The sequence below is a fragment of the Hemibagrus wyckioides genome, linkage group LG13 (genome assembly GCF_019097595.1).
Source record: "Hemibagrus wyckioides isolate EC202008001 linkage group LG13, SWU_Hwy_1.0, whole genome shotgun sequence".
Taxonomy (NCBI): domain Eukaryota; kingdom Metazoa; phylum Chordata; class Actinopteri; order Siluriformes; family Bagridae; genus Hemibagrus; species Hemibagrus wyckioides.
In genome coordinates, this window is record NC_080722.1 from 13950045 (window position 1) to 13976491 (window position 26447).

At 39.0% G+C, this 26447-nt stretch overlaps 4 protein-coding genes across 6 annotated transcripts; 3 read left to right on the forward strand and 1 right to left on the reverse strand.

Annotated features, from left to right (window-relative positions):
- The first annotated feature begins 1336 nt into the window (after window positions 1-1336).
- casp7 (caspase 7, apoptosis-related cysteine peptidase) lies at window positions 1337-5996 on the forward strand. 3 transcript variants are annotated; one of them, XM_058407209.1, is made up of 7 exons: window positions 1337-1494; window positions 2058-2185; window positions 3893-4044; window positions 4176-4304; window positions 4611-4786; window positions 4969-5107; window positions 5716-5996. In XM_058407209.1, the coding sequence occupies exons 2-7, from the start codon at window positions 2070-2072 to the stop codon at window positions 5940-5942; spliced, it is 939 nt and encodes a 312-aa protein (XP_058263192.1). In that variant the 5' UTR covers window positions 1337-1494; window positions 2058-2069; the 3' UTR covers window positions 5943-5996. The 3 variants fall into 3 exon arrangements, with proteins under 3 accessions (XP_058263192.1, XP_058263194.1, XP_058263193.1); XM_058407210.1 differs by having other exon boundaries at window positions 1345-1494; window positions 2061-2185; XM_058407211.1 differs by lacking the exon at window positions 2058-2185 and having other exon boundaries at window positions 1344-1494.
- A 1431-nt stretch (window positions 5997-7427) lies between these two features.
- Window positions 7428-9465, reverse strand: si:ch211-28p3.4 (zinc-binding protein A33). Its single transcript, XM_058407207.1, has 6 exons — window positions 9242-9465; window positions 9046-9141; window positions 8689-8922; window positions 8581-8600; window positions 8260-8402; window positions 7428-8120 (listed from the first exon to the last, which is right to left on the reverse strand). Exons 1-6 carry the CDS (start codon window positions 9257-9259, stop codon window positions 7543-7545), a joined length of 1089 nt encoding a protein of 362 aa, XP_058263190.1. The 5' UTR covers window positions 9260-9465; the 3' UTR covers window positions 7428-7542.
- Window positions 9466-10590: 1125 nt separating this feature from the next.
- LOC131363630 (pleckstrin homology domain-containing family S member 1-like) lies at window positions 10591-12225 on the forward strand. Its single transcript, XM_058406359.1, has 7 exons — window positions 10591-10653; window positions 10771-10892; window positions 10990-11124; window positions 11592-11667; window positions 11774-11830; window positions 11915-11981; window positions 12092-12225. The coding sequence occupies exons 1-7, from the start codon at window positions 10591-10593 to the stop codon at window positions 12115-12117; spliced, it is 546 nt and encodes a 181-aa protein (XP_058262342.1). The 3' UTR covers window positions 12118-12225.
- A 7554-nt stretch (window positions 12226-19779) lies between these two features.
- On the forward strand, window positions 19780-26447 carry LOC131363734 (pleckstrin homology domain-containing family S member 1-like). The gene is made up of 13 exons (XM_058406572.1): window positions 19780-19934; window positions 20023-20123; window positions 20232-20350; window positions 21357-21491; window positions 21645-21708; window positions 21835-21912; window positions 23311-23427; window positions 23540-23646; window positions 24177-24230; window positions 25681-25776; window positions 25870-25962; window positions 26099-26231; window positions 26322-26447. Exons 1-13 carry the CDS (start codon window positions 19910-19912, stop codon window positions 26379-26381), a joined length of 1182 nt encoding a protein of 393 aa, XP_058262555.1. The 5' UTR covers window positions 19780-19909; the 3' UTR covers window positions 26382-26447.

The following is a 26447-nucleotide window of genomic DNA, read 5'->3' on the forward strand; positions in this document are numbered from 1 at the left end:
TAAAATGTCTTGAAATGTGGATGCTGAGCACTTGAACATAAACTGTATTCTCACTGCCACTGATGTGAGTGCAAAGCATGCGAAATAATGAGCTTTGGTAATGAGGCTTTCAGATTGCAATCCCCTTATTAAAATGGCCAGGCTGAAAATAATTGAGTGAACTTGAGATGTAGCTATAACTGTCCTTCTCCTTGTGAGATCCACCCACTGAGTCTATTAAAAACGGAGAATCCCGTGGCCTGTTATAACCTTATTGACCTGATCTTAATCTGACTTTACACAGGATTATTAAATATTCTACATTACATAAGCACATCTAGCTTGCACTTAAACTCATTGGGCAGCTTGTCAGTTATACCAACATATTGGTTTACTTTGTGTGTAGACAATTAGTACCTGTAGATCAACTGCCCTTATACGCAAATTATCATGGGCCTTATCTCATTCAGTATGTGATGTGGTGGACATCCTCTAACCCATCATCAGTGTCAGCTTCTGGCCACAGGAGGGCTGCTGGCTGGATTTTTGGTTGACAGACTGTTCTCAAGTTACATTAAGATATTTAAAAGCAATATGCTTGTACCAGCACCATCAACACTCATATTGTCACATTTTGTTGTATGTTGATAAAAAAAAAAATAAATAAATAAAATAAATAAATAAAAACAACTCCTAACAGTTTTTAAGCTGATTGAATCAGTGTTAATGCATTTATTGAGAGAATTCAAAGCCCTTTTTGTACGTCACTCTGGATAAAAGTGTCTGCCAAATGCCAGGACTGTAAATGTAAATGTTAACACTGTCCATTAGTGTCAGAGATTCTTATTGTGGTCCTGGGGCTATGGTCAGCAGGGGCAGACTTAACCAATAAGTGAGGTAAGCAGCCGCTTAGGGCCCCGGGGAATTAGGGGGCCCCAACCAATACCAAGAAGCCTATATAAATCATATAGTACTTATTACTTTTCTATCATATATTGTATGGTCTGCCTATAACCATTAAGATTTTAACGTTATTATTACATCTTTTCAAATGCGGGCCCCCCCATGATTCATGAATAGTGGAACGTTCCTATAGTACTGCACAAGCACGAGATTCCCATACCTGGAATCGCTTAGGGCCCGAAAATCACTAAATCCACCCCTGATGGTCAGTAACTGAGGACCTACAAAGTGCACCTAAATGGCTAAAGCATCTTATAACAGGATCAGGGATGGGAGAAAATAGATGTACTAAATAAAGAGGCCAGTAAGTGTAGAAAAATAACGTTTAATTAAAAAATGAAAATTTGTAAAAACCCAAAGTGAAGAGTGAAAATAAGGTCACGTGATGTTGATTAGTTAGAGATTCCTGTACACTGCCATGCTGTCTAACATGTTCCTGTGTCTTTAAATACTGTACTGCACTGCACGGTGGTACTTTACAAACTTTGTTTATTTGGTCTCCTTTCACTTTCTGTCTCCTTTTGCAGTGCCTTGAGTCAGTTCGCGAGAAAAGTAAGTTTTCATGCTTTCACTAACTATTAGTCTTCAGAATAACTAGCTGTCAGTGTGGCCAAGTTAAACAGGTTAACCCATGAGCTGTTCAGCTAACCTGGATTCCTACGCCTTGTTTATCTCGGTATTCGTGATTGTACTATTGTTGAAAATAATTAGCTAATATTACATTATTATAGCTGCCTTAGTCTAGCTTGTTAGACGATTGACTAACTAATCTAGTGCTGTTATAGGTCAAATGTAAATATGTAGTTTTTTTTTTTTTTTAGCCTAGTACTACCGGGTTTTCAGAAAGTTGGCCCGCTATGGTTAACTAGTTCCGCAAAGAAAATGGTTAAGGCACCACAAGGGAAAGTAAAACACCTTAACCAACTTGAGTGACTTTGCTTCAGAACATTTTGAATCCCTGATATATATTTATTACGTGCTGTTTGTTATCTGCCCCCTGTCTCATCAATTATAAATGATCTGGAAGACTATAGCAGGACACCATTACACTGCAGTACAGTTTTAACCTGCAAACCTTTAGACTCAATCATAATCACTGGGGTTCTTTGCTACAGTAGATATATATAATGGATGAGGAAACTTTGCCTCCTAACACTGGGGACTCTGAGGAAGAGACCTGGGCTTGTGGCGACGAGACAGATGCGAAGCCTGACCGTAAAGCAAGATTTCTGCTCTTTGGAAGGTGAGCCAATTCTGTCGTCACATCCTGTTTGGGGTAAAAGTGTGGTGTTTTTATAACTCTTTTTCTTATATTTAGAATTAGCTTTTATTTCTGGTGGGTAAAAACAAAAGTGAAAATAGGAGGGAAATTTAAAAAAAAAAAAAAAAAAGTCTGATGACTTTTGACTCAGGTTACAGGATTTCCGGGTCTTTTCTCAGAGTCGATTCATTTGTCTCAGCTACATAATATAAGATTCGACTCCCAAACGACTCCTTTCTGTTTGTTTTTCAAACCCGTCCAAAGTGTGATACTGTAATTTGCCTGGTATCACAGACTTCCTTCTTATAAACAACAAAACAGTGCTTATGATTTTAGAAAACATTTAGATTTTTGTCAAATCAGAAAAAAGAAAATAAAAGTGTATAGATAAATACAGTCAGCATTCCTGCATTTATGTAGTGCCTGCAGTCTTTGTCTCACCATAATCAAAAAGTTTGGTTAAATTACACAACTGGGGTTAAAATCATTGTCTGTATCTGTAAATAAATAAATAATACAAAAACTAGTCAGCTTTCATAACACTTCACTTTAAAAAATTCCTGCTCCTGTTCTCCACTAGGTGGCATAACAGGTTAAATTGATCACTTCAAACGTGCCCAGTATCGATGCCCGAGGTGTTAAGCTAAAGAACATGTGGATATTTATGTGATAGATATTTTATGTGTATTTTTATTGTCAGGATATTAACAGAGCATATCAGTGACTGGGTATATGTGCCTCTACTGTATATTGCATTTTTCGACATTTGATTTGTGACTCATTGGATAAATGTTTGTGCTTCAAGTCCCTTATACTTCAATTTCGATGTTCTATCTAGAAATAATATCTCTGTACACAGAGTAGATGAACTAGTCTGTAGGCCCATAGCTGCATTGTGTACCAGTCAGCAGAGGGTCAGTTGTGCCCTACATGACCTCAGCTGCATAGTTGAATGGGCCTGTAGAAAGCTCTGGGGGTAGTGTGGCTGCTGACTCAGGTAAGTGTGCACCTTTCCTGGCCGGCACAGTCATTACTCAACTCGTTATTGAGTACGGAGCATGTCAGGATCCTAGCACCCACCACGTGCCAAGGAAAGAAAATTTAAACAGTAGCGGCCACTTTTGAGGACAGTTTCGATGCAGAGTACCTCAGTGCTAAATGATGAATCCAGGTAAGTTTGTTCTAATGCCAGCTTATCAAAATCAGCTTATCATCCCCTGTGTGTTAGGGGAATCACATGGAATATCAAAGGAGTGACTCTGTGGGCTGTGTGTTGGGGCACTGTGTTTGTAGTGGTTGGCTGATTGGCTGACTAGGCTCTTCTAGCAAACTTGTTCATATTGTGTGTGCAGTGGCCAGAGAGGCCTGCCAGATGGATATTTGGAAATATGATAATGAACCAGATATAAGAAATCTGTTAGTGGTCGTCCTAATAGTCCTTAATAGTTATTCCCCAAACATATGTAAAATACTCAAACATAATGCTAGCTTAATATTTGACCAGTTTAAATAGTTATAGCTATATGTAGTTTCCTTGTATTGTTATTTGTTATATAAGTATATAAATGATGGCTGTGGGGTTTTTTTTAAGCTAACTACTGCTAGGTTAACTCCCCATTTTAGCACTGTAGTATGATAAACTGACTCACTGCACTAAATTTAGAATTTCTGTTGTTTCCTTATTCACAGCAAGAAGAACAAGGATGAAAAGGCGCCGGAAAAGGAATCGTCCTCTGAGCAGCGCTACAGGATCATTTCTCCAATGTGCCAATATAAGATGAACTACCCGCAAGTGGGAAAATGTATCATCATTAACAATAAGAACTTTAATCTTGATACAGGTAGGCCTTCTTTAAATCTCTTACAACGTATATTAAAGCGGTTATTAAAGTTTTTGTTATAGGTATAGCAGTATGAATATGTTTAGTATATCTATTATACAAAAATAGCCGTTTCATTGTGTGGCTTTAAGGGATGAATGTACGCAATGGCACAGACCGAGATGCAGGAGAATTGTTCAGATGCTTTAAAAACCTTGGTTTTGAAGTTTCCATCTACAACGACCAGTCCTGTGAAAAAATGACAAGCATACTGAAAAAAGGTGAGTTATTCAGACAGACAACACTGCTGATTTTGTTGATACTGTAATGATAAATATTCTGTACAAGTCTCACAACAGAAAAAGACTGTTGCAACATATTTTTATACTTTTGGGTATTAAACCAATTAAGGTTCATTGTACTTTATATAAGGTCGTCCTTTTAAGCAGTTGTAGTTGTTGGTCATAGTATTTTGCGTATATCTAACCTACACTGTAAAAAGCAGATGATCACTATTGCTATTTTGTTAGTCATCTAGAATCACTAATGTGTGTGTTTGTGTGTGTGTGTGTATGTGTTTGCATCAGTGTCAGAAGAGGATCACACCGAAAGTTCCTGTTTCGCCTGCATCTTGCTAAGCCATGGAGAGGAGGGCATGATATATGGAACAGACGGGGCCATGCCCATCAAAAACATAACCTCCCTCTTCAGAGGAGATATGTGCAAGAGTCTTGTAGGCAAACCCAAGCTTTTCTTCATCCAGGTAAAAGGGAAAGGAAAAGGAAAAGGACCTACATAAAGTTATAAGTATATACACATAAAAGTTATAAGTATATACATAAAAGTTATAAGTATATACACAGTTCTCTTTACTCAGCATGGTCACTCACCTTGCTAACTCTTTCTTGTCTGCTTGTGGAGGATATTAATGAGTTATTCTCACAGGCATGTCGAGGTTCAGAGTTCGATGAAGGTATACAGACTGACTCAGGAACACCTCATGACGTTGTAGAAACAGATGCGAACCCAAGACACAAAATCCCAGTGGAGGCAGACTTCTTGTTTGCATACTCCACTGTTCCAGGTAACATATGATCTTAATACTGTCCTCCTTTAAATTTCTTATTCCAAAAAAATTGCAGAAGAGTGAAAGTAATTTTTGTGTTTTATTTGTAAATAATGGATAAAACATGACAGGGATTGCGATTATAGGGGGGAAAAACAATGTTGGGGTTGTGGGTGATTATTTTCCATTAACAGCACCTGCTGGTTTATGAAGTGTTTTAATTTCTTTAGACCACAGCCGTTCGCCAAACTATTCTATTTCTATTTGTTAAAAAATGACACATTATCCGGATGTAGTTACATTTAATCTCTTGGAATGTCTTCGAGCCAACTTATTTCCTATTATCACTTACAGCTATAAATAGTTGTTCCCTCACCAGTCTCTCCTTTTTCTCCTTTTACTCAGACAAAAAATGCAACTTGTCAGGTTACTGGCAAACCCCAAAGTGTAAAGTCCTGAAGTCTTTCCCATTGCAGAAATGTCTCCTAACCTCTGATAGAAACTTTCATTACATCAAATATAATCTGTTTTTTTTTTGACTAAATTATGAAAGCAGTTTATTAATGATGACCTAAACTGTATGTGCATCAGATGCTGCCTGATACAGTGATGCATTTCTTGCTCAGGTTACTATTCATGGAGGAATCCCGGCCGGGGCTCTTGGTTCATCCAAGCTCTTTGTAACATCCTGAATGACTCCGGCAAGCAACTGGAAATCTTGCAGGTCCTCACACGTGTCAACTACATGGTGGCAAACAACTTTGAGTCCTGGTCTGAAGACCCACGCTTTAGTGAGAAGAAGCAGATTCCCTGTGTTGTCTCTATGCTGACCAAAGAGCTTTATTTTAACTGATAACTATATGACCTCAGAGTCTCTTTATGGTCTTTGATTTCCTTTTTTTTTTTTTACTCATAAGTCTTGTTCTGTTTTCTTTTCTTTTGTTTATTTTTCATTTTTAAGTATGTTGACCACCCACATTTTCACATCACAGTCAAAGCTGGAGACTGACGACTAATATACTGACTGACTAACTGACAGGATGTGACCACATGGTCTGAATATTCAGGGATGATCCAGACATAGCTAGAGTTAGTGTTGTTTGTGTGGGATAGCAGGTTCTTTCTGACTTTATTCTGAACGCTTAATAGATTCTTCAGAGGAGTGGTTCTTTATTGACACTGTATGCTACTGCTCATTATTTATACCTTTTTTTTTATTTCACTGAACATTAATATTGCCGTTCTTTGTCCACACCAGTGTGAAATATTCATGTTAGGTTATGGACCTGTAGCCTATTAGAAGCATTTAGTAATGTCATTTTTTGTATTTCTTCTTTTATCTTTTTTATATACAGACAGATGTGTTCACAACCCGAATACGCCTCTTGCAGTAAACTTGCAGGAGTAACAGCTGAATTTGATCCATCATAACTACCATTGTAACAACACTGTAATAATGTGATACTGCCTACAATTAAATATATCAGGTGAATGCAGTGGTAAGTGGTTGGAGCTAGATCAATAAATTGAATCGAATTAGTTTATTATTATTGGCTTACATCACTAGCTAAAGATCATTTTTGTTCTTTTCTTGAATCACACAATAGAAACAAATAGTGCTTCACTGGTATCTACACCTGTCTCTGCCCAAGGTTCAGTGCACTATGAATTTTTATTTGTTTTATTACAAATCATTAAATGGTTATGGCTTATAATTTATATAAAAACTATAAACTTAAAGCACAAGAAGCATTGAAGTGTATTGATTTTAAGTTTCTTTGAGGTGGAACATCATCCCTGGGTTTTTGGGGCTGACTTATAGCATTTAAATAACAACAAAACTATTATTTTTAGTTACTCTTGATGATCCTACTGTTTCTAAATAAAAAGAAATTTGCATTAATCTAAACACAACAGCAATTTATAAAAGCAGCACTTATTGTATGAAAGTTGATGATGATCGTGAAAATGATTTTCATCTTATGTTCAGTCAGATTATTATCTACAGAGGCAGCTACTGTATCATTAGTTGGAGGTTATAATGAACTGTCCACTACATAGCAAGATTTCCTGTTATACTATACAAGGAAAGTGTATTTTCTCCATTAGTGTTGAAATAAAAGGATTTCTGAAACAAAAAAAACGTTTTAAAAGCTTGACTCAGTGCATATGTGAAATGTTTTGATTTTTTTTTATTATAACTGATCTTGATTGGAATTCTATATAAATTTTTGAATGCCATTTTTCTTTTTTTAATTTAGAGCCAAAATAGATTTAAATGACGGCATCTAAAATAATAGATTAATGCATACCGCTGTATTAAAACATAAATACTGCTTTGTGTGTAATTCGTTTTTGTCTGTATTTTACATCATTCAATCACACTGTTATACTGTACATAGGCTGCTTTTTATTCAGTTTATTTGGCCTTGCCATCTCTCCAACCTTTCCAATCACAGAGTGGGCGCAGACTTGGAGGCATCACAGATCAGCAGTGGTTTCCAGTTGGTCCCCTGGTTGTCATGACCAGGGCAGACAGCTTGATGAAGTGCGTCTGTAAATGGGCCTACACAAAAACTGTATAGCGGAGTCATGGTGTCTGAGCCAAGGAAACACACGAGACCCCCATATGAGCTGGAGAAGACCCCGATACGTTGGAATTTCCTCCCAGTTAAATGGGTGAGCTCATGGGGAACCCCATTGTGCCACGCTGTGTAGTCACCATTAAAGTATTCCACACACCAGGACTCGGGTCCGCGCCCCAGCCAGCATTGCTCCTCACGACCTTTCCTGGGGATGCTGGGATAGGTGAGTCCCAGCTCCCAGTAGGTTTTGTCACTGACCTGCACCTCCCAGTAATTGCGGCCTTCTTTGAAACCCTCTTGACTTATCACGTTCAGGGTGGTATCGAAGCGGGAAGGGTTTTCTGGAACTTCCTGCCAGGTGTCTGTGTATGTCACTGAGTCTCCTGCTGGGGAAATGATGAGTTTCGGATGAGCAGAATCAGGGTTCAGAACCACCTCTTGGGCATCTGAGAGAGGAAGACAAGACAACAAAGCAATGTATCATTGCAGTATACCGAAAAAATACAAAATTACAACACGAAAGCAGTAAAAACATTAACACTTGGTATAGCTTGAGGAAGAATAAGTGATAGATGGGAGTCTCACAGCTCTGGAAGAGTTTCTTGGTGACAGGAACCTGTGAGCGGATGAACAGGAGCAAATTAATAGTTAAACATAGCAACTGCTCATTCTTAAACTCATCCATTTGGAAACACTCTGGATCTGTCGCCTTCAAAGTCTCCATTATCCTGCAAGAAAGCAGATTGAGAAAATGAAAAAGATACATGGATTAGAGTGAGAATTCTAAAGCTCTGTGTGAATGTGGATGGATTTAATGATGTCTTTTCTCTCCCGATAAGGTGCACCAGCCATTTCATTGCCATCATTTCCCCAATTTTTAGTGCTAACAGCCCAATGTGTACATACCTTCTGTCTGTCTCTGCAATCTGCATGGAAAAAAAACAGATCAAGAGTAAGACTCGCTAGAAGAAAGTCACATTCTTACTGAGAAGAAATCTCTTTTTCAGGCAGTACCTGGTCCAAGTCACGTGCTTTGTCCTGGTCCAGCTGTTTGGCGGTCTCAGCTAGCTGCTGTTCCAGGTCCTGAATTAGTTGGAAGCACTTTTCTATGTTCTCCTCAGTGGTTCTCTCCATAGCCTCCTGCTCCATGTCTAGCTGGCACATTGTGATTTGCATGTCCTCATCCAGCACTCGCTTCATGTTATCATACTTCTTCCTGATCTTTTCTTTCAGTTCTGCTGTGTTTTTCTGCGATAGTTAGCAGACCAGAACCATATAAAAAGAATATATCAACATTTTCTTTTGTTGAGAACTACTCTATTAATATACTACACTATTAATATAAATCAAAACTGTGAATTTATGACTTACAATGAAGTACTCTTGCTTTGCTGACAGTTTTTTCATTCGGTAAGCAAGAATGTCCCTTTGCTTTTTCAAGTGCTCCTGCTGTTTTACAGGATTGTCCTAAAATGAGACATGTTAAGACTAAAGATCATGCACTGAAACTGGTTTTCATTCTGACTTAATCATTTTAACAGAATATACAGCTGAGTGACACTTTTACCTGAGATTGAGTTTTCATAGCCCCAATAAATCGTCAGCTCCACAGCGTCTAGAAAAATGGTGCTTCACAAAAAATCTTCCCTTCTCCCTCTATGCCAGCAGGCAGTTCCTCATCGCAAGACCCTAGACTCCAGCTTTTATATTCCACTGCAGGCAGGCGAAGGCAGGGGGGTGGGTTTTGTGATGTCCATTATGGCACCTGCTGTCCTTGCGCCCTGGGAAATATTCAATTTCTGTCAGAGAGGTCCATAAATCTGGCCACATATTAGTTTTAATTGTTATAGAAAGAACAAGCCACCCTGAACACTGCTGTCCAATTGTTCTTCCTTTAAATAAGAGGCCATCATCCAAAAAGCTCTATTTATATCTGCCATTTATGCCAAAGGCCTTTGATGAGACTTTGTGGATATGTGAGAACAGATGCAAATCAAGAGTCGTAAATTGTTGGTTGTTGTAAATTAGTTTGATAAGTAACTGTATCTGTATTTATAAATGTCTTTGTGCATATGTGTGTGTGTCTGTGTCTTTGTGTTATTCTTGAGTAACTGCCAATTTGTCAGTCAAGTCATAGTGCCGGTTTTTCTGAAAATAGCCTGTGGCCGTGACCTTCAGGGCTCTAGTGAATGGCGTACACAAATGGTAGGAATGTGGTGCGTGCATGAATGGAAGAAGAGAAGAAAGAAAGAGGGAGCTGAACTCTAGAAACACAGCCAGCATTCTGATAAAGTTCATGGAGACAAGCTCAAGCCACACAACTGCTGACCTGATGTGTGCCACCGGGTTTATGGCTGTTTGACTGACACTAGACATTTATAAGATGACTGGAAATTAGGGTAGGGGTTCATTAAAGGCTGAACAGGTGTCTGGTAGCAATGCTCGTTCCCTTACTATTCTCTCCTGTGTACAATACTGATGCTTTGCAATTCCAAGCCTGTCAAGCACTGGAACAGCATGGGATCGCATTACACAAAACAAGGAAGTACTGCTCTATAAAAAATATCCTGTGATGACACAACTTTGATAATCTAGAATGTTGAAAGGTTTGACCAGATAAGGTGCAGTGACATCAGAGTGCAGGTTTGCAGGTAAAGCGGCATTTTTTGCATTTTGAAAGAAATTCAATTGTGAAAGAAAACCAGAAACCTTTTTTTAATGTCACAGAGCTCACTCTGTGGCTAATCCTGGTGTTTTTCAGCCATCTACAAACACAAAAACACCCCATCAAAAATGGCATTAAGTAAGTATAAATAGTATTTCATTATAAATATAGTAAATTTGTATGCCTTTGCTTTTTGACTGATGATGCTTTATCTTGCTAGTTAAAACATTTCACACACTGTAGGTGGAGAAATGGAGGAGTTATGTGCTGGTTACTTGTATAAGTCCCCCCAAGCGAGCCTGTTTAAATTACAGGTTAATTTTCTTTACAGAGTTCTTTAAAAAGCAGATGTCACTGTCAAATTTTTTAAGCACTATATTGTTAAAGAGAACCAAGTAATCTCTTTTTGCCTTTATCTGCTAACATTGCAGAAATCATGGAAGCGGAGGTATTTTGTTCTTCTGAAGAAATGTGAAATTACATGCCATCTTAAATATTTCAAAAGTGAAGAAATGAAGAACAGTGAACCAATTGGAGCCATTGATCTGTCTCAGTATGTTCAGCTTTTTTATATAACAAACTTTCTGAGAACCAACAAGAATTCAATAGCTATAAGTCCAAAAGGTTTTTGAACATTTGCTGTCTTTCAGGGTCTCGTCGATGTTTCTGAATCCTGAGATCCACTCGATGTGGAAATGGGTTCATGAGAATTTCAGATGCTCTCCCTCTTGTGTTCTTTTTATGAAAGTGGCAGACAGAGACTATTTTCTCATTGGAGAAACCAGGTATGGGCTGAGGGAGGGAGCAAAATTATTTTTTCCTTGTTCAGATCCTTAGAAACAAGCAAATCTTTTATTTAAATTAGTTTTAAATGCTCAGTTTTGAAAGCTTGACTTCACTGATGGGAAAGCTTAGAATCAAATCTGAAAAAGAGCTTGCACTAATTAAACTGAATCAAGTGTTTCAAGTGATTAAAACTTCATTTATATCAAGCATGTATTGGCTAATTATTTTTTTCCATCTGGCTAAATAGGATTAAAGTCAACTGGAAAACTGGTTAATTTCATTGAACCGTGTTCTGAGACATTCAGTATTCAGAAGTGTTATATTAGGCAGGAATAACTGCAAGAATATATGGCTTGGTGTTCTTTACAGTGTTTCTCTACAGCGTTCTCTCAGCTTATCTACAATTTGTTCTTTCACATGTATAAACCACACTCTGATTCTATGCGCATCAAATTTCTCTCTCCAGTTTAGAGATTGAAAAGTGGTTCAGTGCCTTATATGAGGCTATGTATAATCGTCCACACAAGCTGTTTGAGCCTAAGGTAGAGTTTCTCTGCTCTTCGAAAAAAATTTTGTTGTGCTTTTAGTTTAGCACTATGCTATACATGGAGGACATCATGTACAATTATTATCTCTGTATAACTTTAGGAATATGGGAGAATCAGAGATATAAGTGCACCCCCGAATTCACTAAAGACAGACCAGGTGTGTTTATTCTTCTCATTCTCAATGCTTTGTCTTTGTTACATAAATGATGTAATAACATGACATACTGTATTGAGGTTATAGAGGGTTGAGTGGAAACTAGATGCAAGATCAGACTCAAGCAAAGACGAACAACATGAAAAAGAAATAGGTGAGCACATGTACATTTATCTTTTTGGGAGGGGGTAGTTAATTCATTAATTCAAGATGATTTAAATAAGGGCTCATCTTTACTCGCTTTCTGCTTTGTCTGTTTTGAAGGCAAGCTGGAGAAAAGTTTCCTATGAAGATTCCCAGAATATTTCCATGCGTGTACATATTTTGAAACAATTTGACATTGTGTTTTGGTCACTGTGTGGCTCAAGTGGTTAAGGCTCTGGATTGTTGATCAGAAGTTTGGGATTCAAGCCCCAGCACCACCAAACTGCCACAGCTGGACCCTTGAACAAAGGGTACAACAGAGCCCAGAAGTTTCCCATGAAGAGTCCCAGAATATCCCCATGTGTGTATATATTTTGAAATAACCTTAACCCTCCTTGCTCCAGCCTTAAAAGCCTTAACCCTCCCAAGGGGTGCTGTTTCATAGCTGCCCCTGTGATCTGACCCCAAACTCCAAAGCTGGGACATGCTGAAGAAGAAGAATTCTGCTATGGGGTATTTGTATCAATAATAAGGATTTTTTCTTCTAAATAGTAACAGCAAAATTAACAACAATAATCCTGAATAATAATGTCACACAACAGTCTGGGCCAGAACACCAGAGGGAGCCCTCGCCCGAATATTAACTATCTCTGGCCACTTCCGGTACTGAGGCTTATTTAAGCAGCGCGCCACCTCAGCCTCATTGCGAAGCATTGTTTCCGTTTGTGTCACTTGCCAAGCCTTTATTCTGTTATTGTCTAGTTACCTTGTGTATGACCTTGCCAGTTTATCTCTTGACCTCGAGTTTCGGATTTGTGTTTTGGATTAGTTTTCTGAGTGACAGCTTTCTGGTATTTGACCCTTTGCTTTCGTTATCTTGACCACGATTTCTGCCCACCGTCCTTTACGAAATCTGCACATGGACTCTAACACTCCTCCGCCTGACGAGGCGTTACAGAATGCTTCGCCTGAAATGAGTCCAGCGGATATGCGAGCGGCGTTATGGCGACAACGAGCCCTCCTTCGTGCTTATCAGGAAGAGGTTGACTCGCTGAAAGCCGCTAATCTACAACTTCAGCAACAGCCGCGAGAACAAATAGCCGCCATGGCGTCGGCATTCCACGTACGCAGCGAACTTCCTCGTTTTGCCTTACCCGAAAAGTTCGATGGATCCGCCGATCGCTGCAGGGGTTTCCTTCGTCAATGTGATAACTATTTCGCTCATCAGCCAGAGGCATACAGCGACGAGAGAACCAGGTGCGCATTCATATTATCTCTGCTAACCGGAAGAGCGCTAGATTGGGCTGCAGCGGTTTGGGACTCAGACCCCCAAGTCAAAGCGTCCGCGGATTATTTCGGGAACTTAATCAGGGAAGTGTTTGAATACCCAGCGGGAGGCAAGGAGGTGTCTGTACAGTTGCTGGAGTTGCGCCAAGGGAGGGACGCGGCCGCGGATTATGCCATTAAATTCCGCACGTTGGCCGCTCAGTCTGGATGGAATGTGACAGCTCTCATGGCGGTGTTCCGCGAGGGACTCAACCCAGAATTACAAGCAGAAATGGCCTGCCGCGACACCAGCATGACACTATCCCAATACATCTCCACTGCCATTCGTCTAGACAACCTGCGCCGTCAACACCGACCTGCAGCCACCAGTTCACGTGCTATGCCACGCCGCATGATGGATATCCAGCAACACACAGAGGATCTAACCGAACCGATGCAACTAGGGAGGGCTCGAGTTACAGAGGCTGAGCGCGAGCGGTGCACTAAGCTCCAGCTATGCTTTTACTGCGGCAAACCGGGCCACCGTGTGCTTCAATGTCCTGAGAAGCCAGCTACAACCCAGATAGAGACTATTGAGCATTTATCCAAGGTTTCTCTTCCTGCTTTCTTGCTCTTTGCTAATTCTAAGTTCTGTGTCACAGCGCTGATTGACTCGGGCTCGGCGGTTAACCTCACTGACGCTAATCTGGTGCACGACCTTCACATCCCCACAGTCCCATGTGTGCTCCCACTCCATGTGACCGCCATTAACGACCAACCCATCGGAGGGGGCCTCATTTCTCATCACACACCACCCATAGACTTCCAACTCAGGTTATTCCATCGTGAGCGACTATCATTCTTTGTCATCTCTTCCCCATCTAACCTCGTAGTATTGGGCTTCCCCTGGCTGCAGCTTCATGACCCCGATATCTCCTGGAAGAATGGTGACATCCGCAGGTGGGCTCCTTCCTGCATAAAAAACTGCTTTCAGGCTCACACTCCTCGTCCAGGAATATTCCGACCTGCAGGAGGTTTTTAGTAAAGAGAACGCGACCAGGCTCCCACCACACAGACCATGGGATTGTACCATAGAACTCCTGCCTAACACCACACCACCCAAGAGTCGAGTTTACCCTCTTTCCATCCCTGAGAAAAAGGCCATGGAGGACTACATCGAAGAGGCCCTCACTGCCAGATATATCCGACCCTCTACATCGCCGGCAGCTGCGGGTTTCTTCTTTGTGGGAAAAAAAGGATGGAGGGCTCCGGCCATGCATTGATTATCGCGGTCTGAATGCCATCACTGTGCCGTACCCCTATCCACTCCCTTTAGTCCCGGCCACCCTCGAACAGCTACAAGGAGCTAAAATATTCACTAAGCTCAATCTGCGCAGTGCTTACAATCTGATTCGGATACGAGAAGGAGATGAATGGAAGACAGCCTTTCACACCATGAATGGACACTACGAGTACTTAGTCATGCCATATGGACTCACCAACGCCCCAGCGGTTTTCCAATCTATGATAAATGAAGTGTTCAGAGACATGCTCCACAGTCACGTTATAGCGTACATAGTTGACATACTGATTTACTCATCCAACTATGAGCAACATGTTTCCCACGTTCGTGACGTACTTCACCGTTTAGCAGCCCACAACCTCTTCGTAAAATTGGAAAAGTGTGAGTTCCACCGTCCCTCCATAACGTTCCTGGGCTATGTGATATCTCAAAAAGGAATAGAAATAGATCAGTCCAAAGTATCAGCGATCACATCCTGGCTGGAGCCCACCAACATTAAGGGCTTACAGCGATTTCTGGGGTTTGCTAACTTTTATCGCCGATTCATTCGGAACTATAGTACCATAGCCAGTCCCTTGACCTCGTTACTAAAGGGGAAGCCACGTAAACTCAGATGGACTGACCAAGCCAGCAATGCCTTCAGTAAGCTCAAGCAAAGCTTCTCGTCTGCCCCCATACTCCGGCACCCCTGACCAGACTTACCGTTCACAGTAGAGGTTGATGCCTCCAACAGCGGCCTCGGGGCGGTGCTCTCTCAACGCCAGCCAGAGTCAGGCAAATTACACCCATGTGCCTTCTTCTCTCGTAAGCTAACCCCGACGGAAATGAACTATGACGTGGGTAACAAGGAACTACTAGCCATGAAGGCTGCTCTGGAGGACTGGAGACATTGGCTGGAGGGGGCAGTTCACCCGTTCCTCATTCTTACAGATCACCGTAACCTAGCCTATCTACGGGAAGCCAAGCGTCTGAACTCACGCCAAGCCAGGTGGGCACTGTTTTTCTTGCGATTCAAATTCACGGTCACCTATCGTCCTGGGTCCAAAAACGGAAAAGCAGATGCGCTCTCTAGAATTCATGAAGTCTGCGAACCCTCCGTTCACCCGGACACCATCCTTCCGCCGTCTGTGCTGGTTGCTCCTATACGTTGGGATTTCATGGGTGAGATCGAACGGGCCTGCACCTCTGAGGCACCCCCCCCCAAACTGTCCACCCTCCAAGCGGTTTGTGCCCACGACACTCTGTCACAGACTGATTAAGTGGACCCACGAGAGCCCCAGCACCGGCCACCCAGGTATGCACCGCACTACTCAGCTACTGCGCCGGACCTTTTGGTGGCCCTCTCTAAATCAGGATGTGGATGGGTTTGTTCGTTCCTGTCCCATGTGCGCCCAATCTCGAACCGACCGCCATTTGCCTGAGGGCCTGCTGGAACCGCTACCCATCCCACGACGCCCCTGGTCGCACCTCTCTATAGACTTTCTCACAGACCTCCCCGAGTCACAGAGCTTCACCACGATCATGGTCGTCATAGACCGGTTCTCCAAGGGGTGTAAACTCATCCCTATGAAAGGCCTACCCACGTCTATGGAAACCGCCGTAGCTATTTTTCATAACGTGTTCCGAAATTTTGGCATCCCTGAGGACATAGTATCAGACCAAGGGCCGCAGTTTACCTCTAGAGTATGGCAGGAGTTCTGTAAGCAATTGGGGATCAACGTCAGTCTGAGCTCGGGATATCATCCCCAGTCCAACGGACAAACCGAACGCCTGAATCAAGAGCTGGGGAGGTTCCTGCGAGTATACTGCAGCAAGGAGCAACATAGATGGAGTGAGTTCCTCCCGTGGGCCGAATATGCCCAAAACTCCTTAACCCATTCCTCTACGGGGCTGACGCCGTTCCAATGTGTACTAGGCTATCAACCACCTTTATTCCCATGGTCCGAAGAACCCTCCGATGTCCCCGCAGTGGACTACTGGGCTAGACGTAGCCAAGAGACTTGGGAGCGAGCCCATGTCCGACTTCAAAGGGCAGTACGAAGACAGGCAATTCAGGCCAATCGCCGACGTCGGCCTCACCCAGCCTACCAGGTGGGTCAGAGAGTTTGGCTATCCACGCGTAATTTGAAACTCAAACTACCCTGTCGCAAACTCAGCCCCAAACTCATCGGCCCCTTCAAGATCGTTCATCAGGTTAATCCTGTCTCTTATCGCCTGGACCTGCCTGCCTCTTATCGTATCTTGCCCACGTTCCATGTATCTCTGCTCAAGCCCTATCATGTACCTCAAACCACGCGCTCCGAAACCCATGAACCACCTCCTCCCCTGGACATCGACGGCTCCCTCGCGTTCGCACCATTCTCAACTTGCGTCGACAGGGTGGCCGCCTCCAATACTTGGTGGACTGGGAGGGGTACGGTCCAGAGGAGCGCTGCTGGGTCAATAGGCAGGACATCCTGGACCCTGCACTCATCGAAGAATTTCACTTGAACTTTCCCTACAGACCGGCCCGGGGGGGGGGGGGGGGATGGGGGGGGGGGGTTCTGTCACACAACAGTCTGGGCCAGAACACCAGAGGGAGCCCTCGCCCGAATATTAACTATCTCTGGCCACTTCCAGTACTGAGGCTTATTTAAGCAGCGCGCCACCTCAGCCTCATTGCGAAGCATTGTTTCCGTTTGTGTCACTTGCCAAGCCTTTATTCTGTTATTGTCTAGTTACCTTGTGTATGACCTTGCCAGTTTATCTCTTGACCTCGAGTTTCGGATTTGTGTTTTGGATTAGTTTTCTGAGTAACAGCTTTTTTTTTTGACCCTTTGCTTTCGTTATCTTGACCACGATTTCTGCCCACCGTCCTTTACGAAATCTGCACATGGACTCTAACACTCCTCCGCCTGACGAGGCGTTACAAATAACTGCTCATTCAATTATGTAAGTGAAAATCTATTGTCTCTCTCGTGTACTTTGGTGTCTTTCTAAAGAGGTTCCAGTATCTAAGATATGATCATGTGTATGAAGCAAATAATTAAAGCATAACTAAAATTAAAACAATTAGGATAAGATCAATGTTGTCAGGTATATATTATATTTAATAAAATGTTGCTTGTTGTGATTGATTATGTCTCATATTCATTGGTCTCAGTGTCTGCATCTGAAGTGATGGTATTATTTAATGAGTTTGGCCATTAATCTCTAATATAATTAAGACATGCTGTCACCACTGGACCATCTGATCCAGATCTGATTATACTCTAATGACAAATTACTACTCTGACCACAAAGGCTTAGCTGTTCAAGCTGGTACACCATCTTTCTTTAATACTAAACCAAACAAACAACAGATGTTTGAGATTTTAGTATTTTCTTAACTGTCTAAAATTTAGATTAGTAGCAACAATTTTTTTAAACTATTATACAAAAACATAAGGCTCCTTTCTATCAACACTGTCAAAGATGCCCTAGTTTGAGCATCTTTTCTTGTATTTAGGAAGCTGGTAGCTGGTCCCATTAACTGGTCATGCTTTCTCAGTAGGCTGGTATTTTATTTTTATGTGAACAATGCTAGATATCACATTCATGATCTCTCTTTTTTTTTCCTAATTGAAATCCAAAATGGAGACAGAAGCCAAGCTCGACAAAAAAAAAAAAAACTACTCTGCAGCAGAGCCAGGAGAAAGGAATGTAGGAGCTGTGTCATTATATACAGGAGTAAATACAAGACTAACAAGATGAGTAAAATAATGAGTAACACTGATCAGGGCTGTGTGCTCAGAAGTGGGATGAACAAGTGTCATGTTTATTATTAAATAATTGTATGGATCCACATACAAGTAAGATGATGCATATTATTATTAATCACTTTGAAGAAACAATTGCATCTTTATAATTAGAAATGTTGAGCTGAGAGGTACAGTGCAAAGAAAATGAAGCGGTATGAAAAATAACCTTATATATATATATATATATATATATATATTAGGTCATATAAAGTTATGATTCCTTTCCTCATGCTAAAATTCCCCCAGGAACTTCCATGCCATTATTTATTTTGGTAATTAACTTCCTCCTGCTATCATTCAAGAGCTGAGAAAAGAGCTTATTTAAACAAGCCCACAGACCGAGTCAAATAACAGGCAAGGATATGAGCACACTGAATACAGAAAGATTTTTTTTTATAGAGCTGAAAAGAAAATTAGGGTGCCCACTTCTGAAGTGAATAAAAACATCAGATTTTTATCTGGATAGAAAACATCTGAAGACTGAAGCCCTGCCCTTTAATGATCTCACAAGCTATGATTAAATACCTTGGGCTTGTCCTCAGTGTCATTAGATGAATGTACTTAGAGTGGTGCAGAGGACCATCAGTTTCTGCTTCAGGTAAAATATCCAATTCTATAAGATAATTACTGAGCGTAACCTCAGCGTAGATTAATGAAGAAATGCAACCCAGCACTGATTTATCTCTTTCAATTAGGTAGATTCATTATAACACTGTGTACAGTAATCTTGTTCAAACAAAAACAAATATATAATGTTGTACTGTTTTGCTTATATTCCAGCATCTCATTAATGTTTTAAATTATTATTATTATTATTATTATTATTATTACTTACTTACTTACTTACTTACGTACTTACTTTATTTATTTATTTATTTAAATCATTATTATTATTATTATTATTATTATTATTATTAGTGGTGGTGGTGGTGGTAGTAGACGTGTATAAGAAGTGTATAAGAATAATAATAAGAAGAATGTTTCTATTTTATTTTTGCAAATTCTTTTGGCCTAAGAAGACACATTTTTCTAGAACCAACTGACTCTGGATGCTCATGCTTAACAAATTATGTGATTTATTCTGTAACCGTAAATTGTTCATGCATATTTTCAAACTTGCAAACTTGCAAATAAAAATGTGCTGTATATGCACTTAATATATTATTCTGATTTATGTGTATAATATTTAAATGTTAGCAGGTTATTTTTCTCTTACCAGTATTTAATATTGTGTGGTGTTTTGTTTAGAGAAAATGACTACACACACTGCAAGACAATTTATATTTATTATTAAAATGTGTACGATTGATTATTAAGCCTATACAGTTAGTAACTCACACAGACCTTGGTCACTAGTGTTTTCTATTCACATAAGAATAAATTCATTTAATAACTGATAATTGAATAACAATTTAATTATAGACGATTGGATAATATCTCATTTTCCTGTGTATGTTTCTGATAGCCTTGTTTCTGTTTGCTTCCTCTCGGTATTAGTTAAAATAGTAAATGTAACACACTGATACACATCAACACATATGAAATAACAGAAGTGGTTTTTATTTCAGGAAGTCTTACGACAGTGTCCAAATGTTTAGCAAGCTGAAGAATTCAGGTATGTCTGCCTCATAGTTGAGTGCTGAACTTAACATTCATCTTTTTTGGACAAACCCTGAACATTATTACATATATTTCCCATCTAGCAAGTAAAAATTCCAGGTTATACCATGTCCCGGCAAACATGGAAGAGGTGCAGTCTGGCTACTTGTACAAGTCACCCCCACAGACCCTTTTCAGATCCTTGGTATACTACTTAATAATAAACCCTTATCTAAATAGGGCTGAATCTTTTAATACAGCTTTACTGCAACAACATTTCTGTGTGACTTCTTGCTTTTGTAAACTTTTGCAGAAATCGTGGAAGAGGAGGTACTTTGTGCTCGATAAGACAACTGCAAATAAATACGAGCTGAAATTCTTCAAGGACGAAAACAGAAGAGAGAAACCTCTAGGACAAATCAACCTTTATCAGTATGTATATAAGCATTAAAACTATATTAATCGAAGATCTTTTTTTTTTTGCAACTGTATATTCCAGTTGATCTAACTGCTGGGTTTCTACAATATTTTTTATATGATTATCAAATCTCTTAGGTGAATCAGGAGCTTGGAATTTAGAAACCTTGGAATTTAACATTTTTTATATTTGTATTTTTTATACATTTACTGCTCCTTTTTCTCAAGTTGCTATTTAACAGCGGTTTATCGGTAATCTTAGCAGTTTGCTTACTTTGAGGCAATTCTTTTTGCACTCATTTTAAAAGCAGGTATTTAATATTTCAACAGAAAATGAAACAGAAAATGAAAATTTTAAAGAATAGCTGTGAGGATCAGTATGTAGTTATATTGCAGTTATCACAATAAAACGAAAACAAAAAATAGTGTAAAAAATGTATTTAAATAAATAAATGAAATAAATCTTAATGACAACCAATTATCGTTATACATTTTAGTCAATAGTAAAAATCCTTTTTTTACTCATCACAGCTCAATATGAGCATTATTCTTCATCATTAATCATTTAAATTAATTTTTTAATACAATCAAATAGAGCTTAATATGAAGTAATGTATGTGAAAGAATGAATAGATTTACTAATTATCAACAAATAAGAAAAATAAACTAAAATATTATTCTTGTATACACTGGCATGCTGTAAACCATGCAAACAAGTTGTATGGCCTTTTTGTTAATGATGAGATATTTTAATATCTTAAAACCATATCAATAAACAATACTTATAAATAAAAATACAACCCACATTTGCCTCATACAATGGAGACATTAGGATGATATTAGAGTGTGGATAAAACTTGAAATACCAAAGAAAAGAACAGGGGAAAGCAGATAAACATATTTCTGAATGTATTTCTGATACAACATTTTTTTCTGAATATTAAAGATTATTTAATGGATCATATCCAGGGATCTGATCCAGGGATCTTGATGTGTGTGTTTTTTTTGGGGGTTTTTTCAGGGTCTCACTGCTTTTCCGGCATCCAGAGTCACACCCGATTTTATTGTGGATACAAAGAAACTTTAGATGCTCTGCATCCTGTGTTCTGTACATGAAGGTTCCAAACAGAGAATATTTCCTGGTTGGACAAAACAGGTTAGTCATGATTCATAGCAGCATTCGAAAAACCTCATCAAAGTCCATTTAATTTGTGAATGTAAAAACAAATGATTAAAAACTGCAACATTTGAGGTGTGAAAACTCTAGGTGTGAAAACTAACAAAGATTTTTATAAAATATTCTTCACAGTGATGAGGTGGAGGACTGGTTTAATGCCATATTTAAGGCTCTGAACACACTGCCCAACTCAGAGGTACTGTCCAGAGAAATGAAGGAAAAAAACCTGACATGAAGCATACTTTTCTTTGAAGAAAAATCATTTTAACTGAAAATATACAACCTACAGACTGCTAATTTGAATTGATTTCTTTTTTAATAGGAATTCAGGAAAAGTAGGTCAATATCTGAGCCTTTGTATGTTTATCATGATGCAAAATGGTCTGAAAACCAAGAACAGGTGAGACACCACTAACAGGATCATACTAATGCTTGAACTAATGGCAATTTGTCTCCATTATAGAAAAAGGAAAACACTAAATGTCCCACTTCCCTTAATTCTAGCTGCCATATTACAGATTAAACTGTAACTCACGGCTTGTCTATCGTGAGGTGCCGGGCCAAACTGATAAAACTGTTTGTAATCTGCTTTATATTCAGTTCCATTCTCCAAAAAAACTCTTTTGAACAGACAATCGAACATCATTAATATTGTACTAAATGATCAGCCATCACATTAAAACCACTGATAGGTGATGTAAATAACACTGATTATCTTCTTACAATGGTAGTCAAGGATATATGATATATTAAGGATAAATGATATATTAGGCACCAACTGTACAGTCAGTTCTCAAAGTTGATGTGGTGAAAGTAGGAAAAATGGGCAAAGCTCTGGGGAATGGGAAACCTTCTGGCATTCAACTGAATGTTAAACATACCTCCTACAAAACAGTGTTACAGACCGAGTATCTCCCTTCACAGCAACAGTATCACCTAAAGGCAGTGGCCACTTCCAGCAGGATAATGCACTTAGAAAAAAATGCTTAGAAATTATTAGAAACTCAACAAAGAGTTGACAAAGACTCAAAGTTCGTCAAATCTTAATCAGAATGAGCATCTGTGGATGTTTTATCCTGGACAAAAAAAGTCAGATCCATGGAGGCCCCACCTCACAACTTACAGGACACAGGAATAATAAAACAAGGAATAGGATTTTTTTTTTACCCATCATAGCTTAACATGACTTGAATGTCCATGCCTTTATGGGTCAGAGCTGTTTTAGCAGCACAATATTAGGCAGGTGGTTTTAATGTTATGGCTCATCAGTGTGTACATGTAAGCCTTCTACGAAAGCAGTGGTTTGTAAGCTCTGTAAGTCAATAAACCAATATAAGGAAGCTTTCTGTGTGTTTTAATGTTATACACACACTATTTAAAATAGGTCTTAGATTAGAGATCCTAGGACAGCTCTATTTTAATTCACTTAACAGAGATCAGCAATAACAAGGCTGTAAGTACAAAGCGTTATGTAATGTTATGGACAAATACTATTTCAACATATTTATTATGAAAGCATCAAGTAACATATTGTTATTAATAAACCTAATGTGATAGACATGACCTCAAGTTCAGCATAGCTTGAAAAATAATTTGTCAATCATTTTTGGGTTTCTGGTATATGGGTCTCTCCCCCTTGTTGTGTGAAAAGAAGTGCACAGACTTTATTAGATGGAATTAAATTCATGTTAACACCTAGTTAAATTACCACATGAAGCACATCATATAATGTAGTACATATATATTAATGGGAATTTTATTCACATTTTCTTGATGGACATGTTGCTTCTCCTAACAGAAAGAACCTGATCCAGTTGCTTCATCTCTTCCAATAAGACAGTCTGCCCCCGAGTCCTTCAACTCGCTATACTCTCACTATGATTATCCCAAGAATTACATGATGACAATATCACAAGTAGGTTCTCACTTCACCTAAACACACACACACACACTCATAAATGCCTAGAACATTAACATAAAATCATTATTTACACAAAATCACAAAATCATTAAGATTTTTTGTAAAGCCTCAGGAAAGTGAAGACACTGATGAAGATGAAGAAGATGAAATAAACATAAACAAAGAAAGTGAAACAAAAGGAAACATCAGCTACTACATGGACATGGGAAGTGTGTAAGTTCCTTTCTTTCCTTTTCTGGGGAAAAAATAATAATTAATTCTTCTATTATAATCATAAACAAAAAAGCAAAAATTCCATATGAAGTAAAGCCTAATGTGATGTACTGCTGTGAGAAAGAATCAACACTGGAGTGGTATAATGCAAATTTATTTGTTTCTAATAATCCTTAAAAGTTTTATTCCTCTTAAACCACTGCATTTACCTAAAGATTATATTTTTTATTTTTTAAAAGAGCAACACATCATACTTTTTATCCATTTCATCTGTAAATAAAAAAAAACAAGCTAGATACTATATTATAACTATATATTTTAAAAATGTTATAGAGAGGTTTTCTGCCAATTTGAACAATAAACAGTGCTGTGGTTTAAAAGCAAATAAAATGTTTAGCTATTTAACCAGTTTTTATTATTTATACCAATATAATATCTATACTCATCCTAAAGGTAAGTGCTGTGAGTGTATTTAATGTGAATCTGAATTGAAAAACTACATGTCCACATGTTTTCACATCCACACACAGGACAGAGGTACTGAGAGGGGCTCAGGATGAAGAATCTTTGTTTCCTCAGACAGAGTAAGTGGTGATCTTTTTGTGATTGAGTGTGATTTTTTTTTAGATGAATCTTAAAAAGCTCTTCCTTGTTCTATAAGTACCTTTTGCTTAACAACTTGAAACTCATTCTTGTTTATCAGAGGTCATCATAGCTAAACCATTGCCGTGTTGTGTTTAAAGATGGAGTAGTTAACGAAACTTGTTGAACAAGTCTGAGAGTTGGTGTTAAATGACGAAAACCTGGCAATGAACTTACATCCTCATACCTAAAATGTATGCCATTGTTCGCTGGGTCTGTTTTTTATTTTAAGGATTTTTTTTGTAGATTTTACTAAAAAAGAAATTTTAAGAGAATTTTTTTTAAGAAAAAGTTTTATAAGAATGGGTTATGTCAAAGGTAAAAAAAAGAAAATGGGATGAAAATAAATTTTGTTGATGTTAAATTTAGGTTAAATATTATGTAGTATATTTTATGTTTTTTCATTAATAAGCGGCATACAATGACAAGGAAAATTTAAATAAAAAATAATAAATAAAAAGTTCTCTTTATTTACATTTTATTTGAATCGAGTTTTTCTCAGTAGACACCATCACAAAGCAACTTTACTGAAGTTCTTGATGTTAATTTAACTCCCTAATGGGCAAGCCTGCGGCAAGGTTGATAAGAAAATCACCCTGAGACAACATGTACAAGAAACCTTGAGAAGAACCAGACTCTAAACTGAACACATCCTCTTTAGGATGGTGTAGATAATAAATCATAATTCTTCCACAAATGTATACTATAAGTGTATTAAAAGGATGTTTAATCTGAGCACCACACTCTTTATGATACCAATTTGTATGTACAATTAGAATCCACTGAAGAACTGGTGAGAGTTTGGTACAAATCTTTAGAGGATTAATGTAGGATTTTCCAAAGCAAGTGGAAAGGGATACTAAAGCCTGGTCAGTAGTAGTTAATAAAAGGTTTACATCACAATTTCCGTGTTGTCAGTCGAACTGAGGGCATGAAGCCTTTATTATCACCACACAAACGTTAAAGCACAGTGGAGCAGTTTTCTTCACATATCTCAGCTGAGGAAGTTGGGGTCAGAGCGCAGGGGCCCCTGGAGCATGGAGGGTTAAGGGCCTTGCTTAGTTGCCCAACAATGGAGTAAGGTTGTGCTGGGGCCTTAACCACTCCAACCACCAGTTCTGGTCCCACATTGTTGCTTACATACATGAAAGAAGAAAGACTCCCCCACCTCCTAAAGTCCAGTTAACCGTGCAAGATGATTCACACTAGTCTAGACTGAATAATTGCAATGTCATGATAGTTCTTTTAAAGAACTGTAATTTTATAACATAACATCTTATGTTTTATAATTTGATGTATTTCTTAAGGTTTTGAATTTTAAATCTTCCTGTTATAATTTAAAAATAAAACACCAGTCTAATTAGTAACGAAGGAAAATGTTTTGTTTTGAAGTCTGGAGGGAAGTAATGTTTTGGAGAACTCGATCCTCCAGACTGGCAATAAGGGCACTGGCTCCACTGCTCTGATCAGCCAGATTTCACCAGCAAGGTGAGCAAAATGCAAATGTAGAATGTAGTGTAGAATGTGACTTGGTTTCAGATGACACAATGTCTTTTAATGCTAAATATGTGCATACCTCAGTGAAATGGGCATTCCTGTGGAGAAGGACATTTTTGTTAGTCATGATGAGCTGAAAAACCGTGTGATCCTCTCAGAGGAAGGGGGTAAAGTATGGTACGTTATTTCTTTTTCCACACAGCATTTTGATTATACTTAAGGATCATTGATTTATCTTGATTATGATTCACAGACTCAAGTTATAAACTCCAAATCTTTAGTTGTTAATGGTATGTTGTCTGTTCCTCGGCAGTGTGTCCAACTGGAAGCATACGCAGTCCTCTGATCTGTTCCATGAGGGTGACCAAATCCTAGCTATTAATGACCTCCTTACAAACAGTCTGGGGGAGCTGCAAACTTATCTAAGGAGGCTTACTAAAGACCGGGTAAGAATGCATGTCGGATTAGGGAAGTTTTTTTTTTTTAAGATTTCTTGTTACTGGAAGTGTGCTGAACTTCATAAATCTCTCTTGCAGGTAAAATTGACTATCCTAAGACAGGCAGGGTCCCAACCGTTAAGTGGATGTTGCATGTAATGTGCTCTGATTCTGTGCATCTCCCAGCACTGTTCATTTGAAATACAGACGTGTGTTGGATATGAT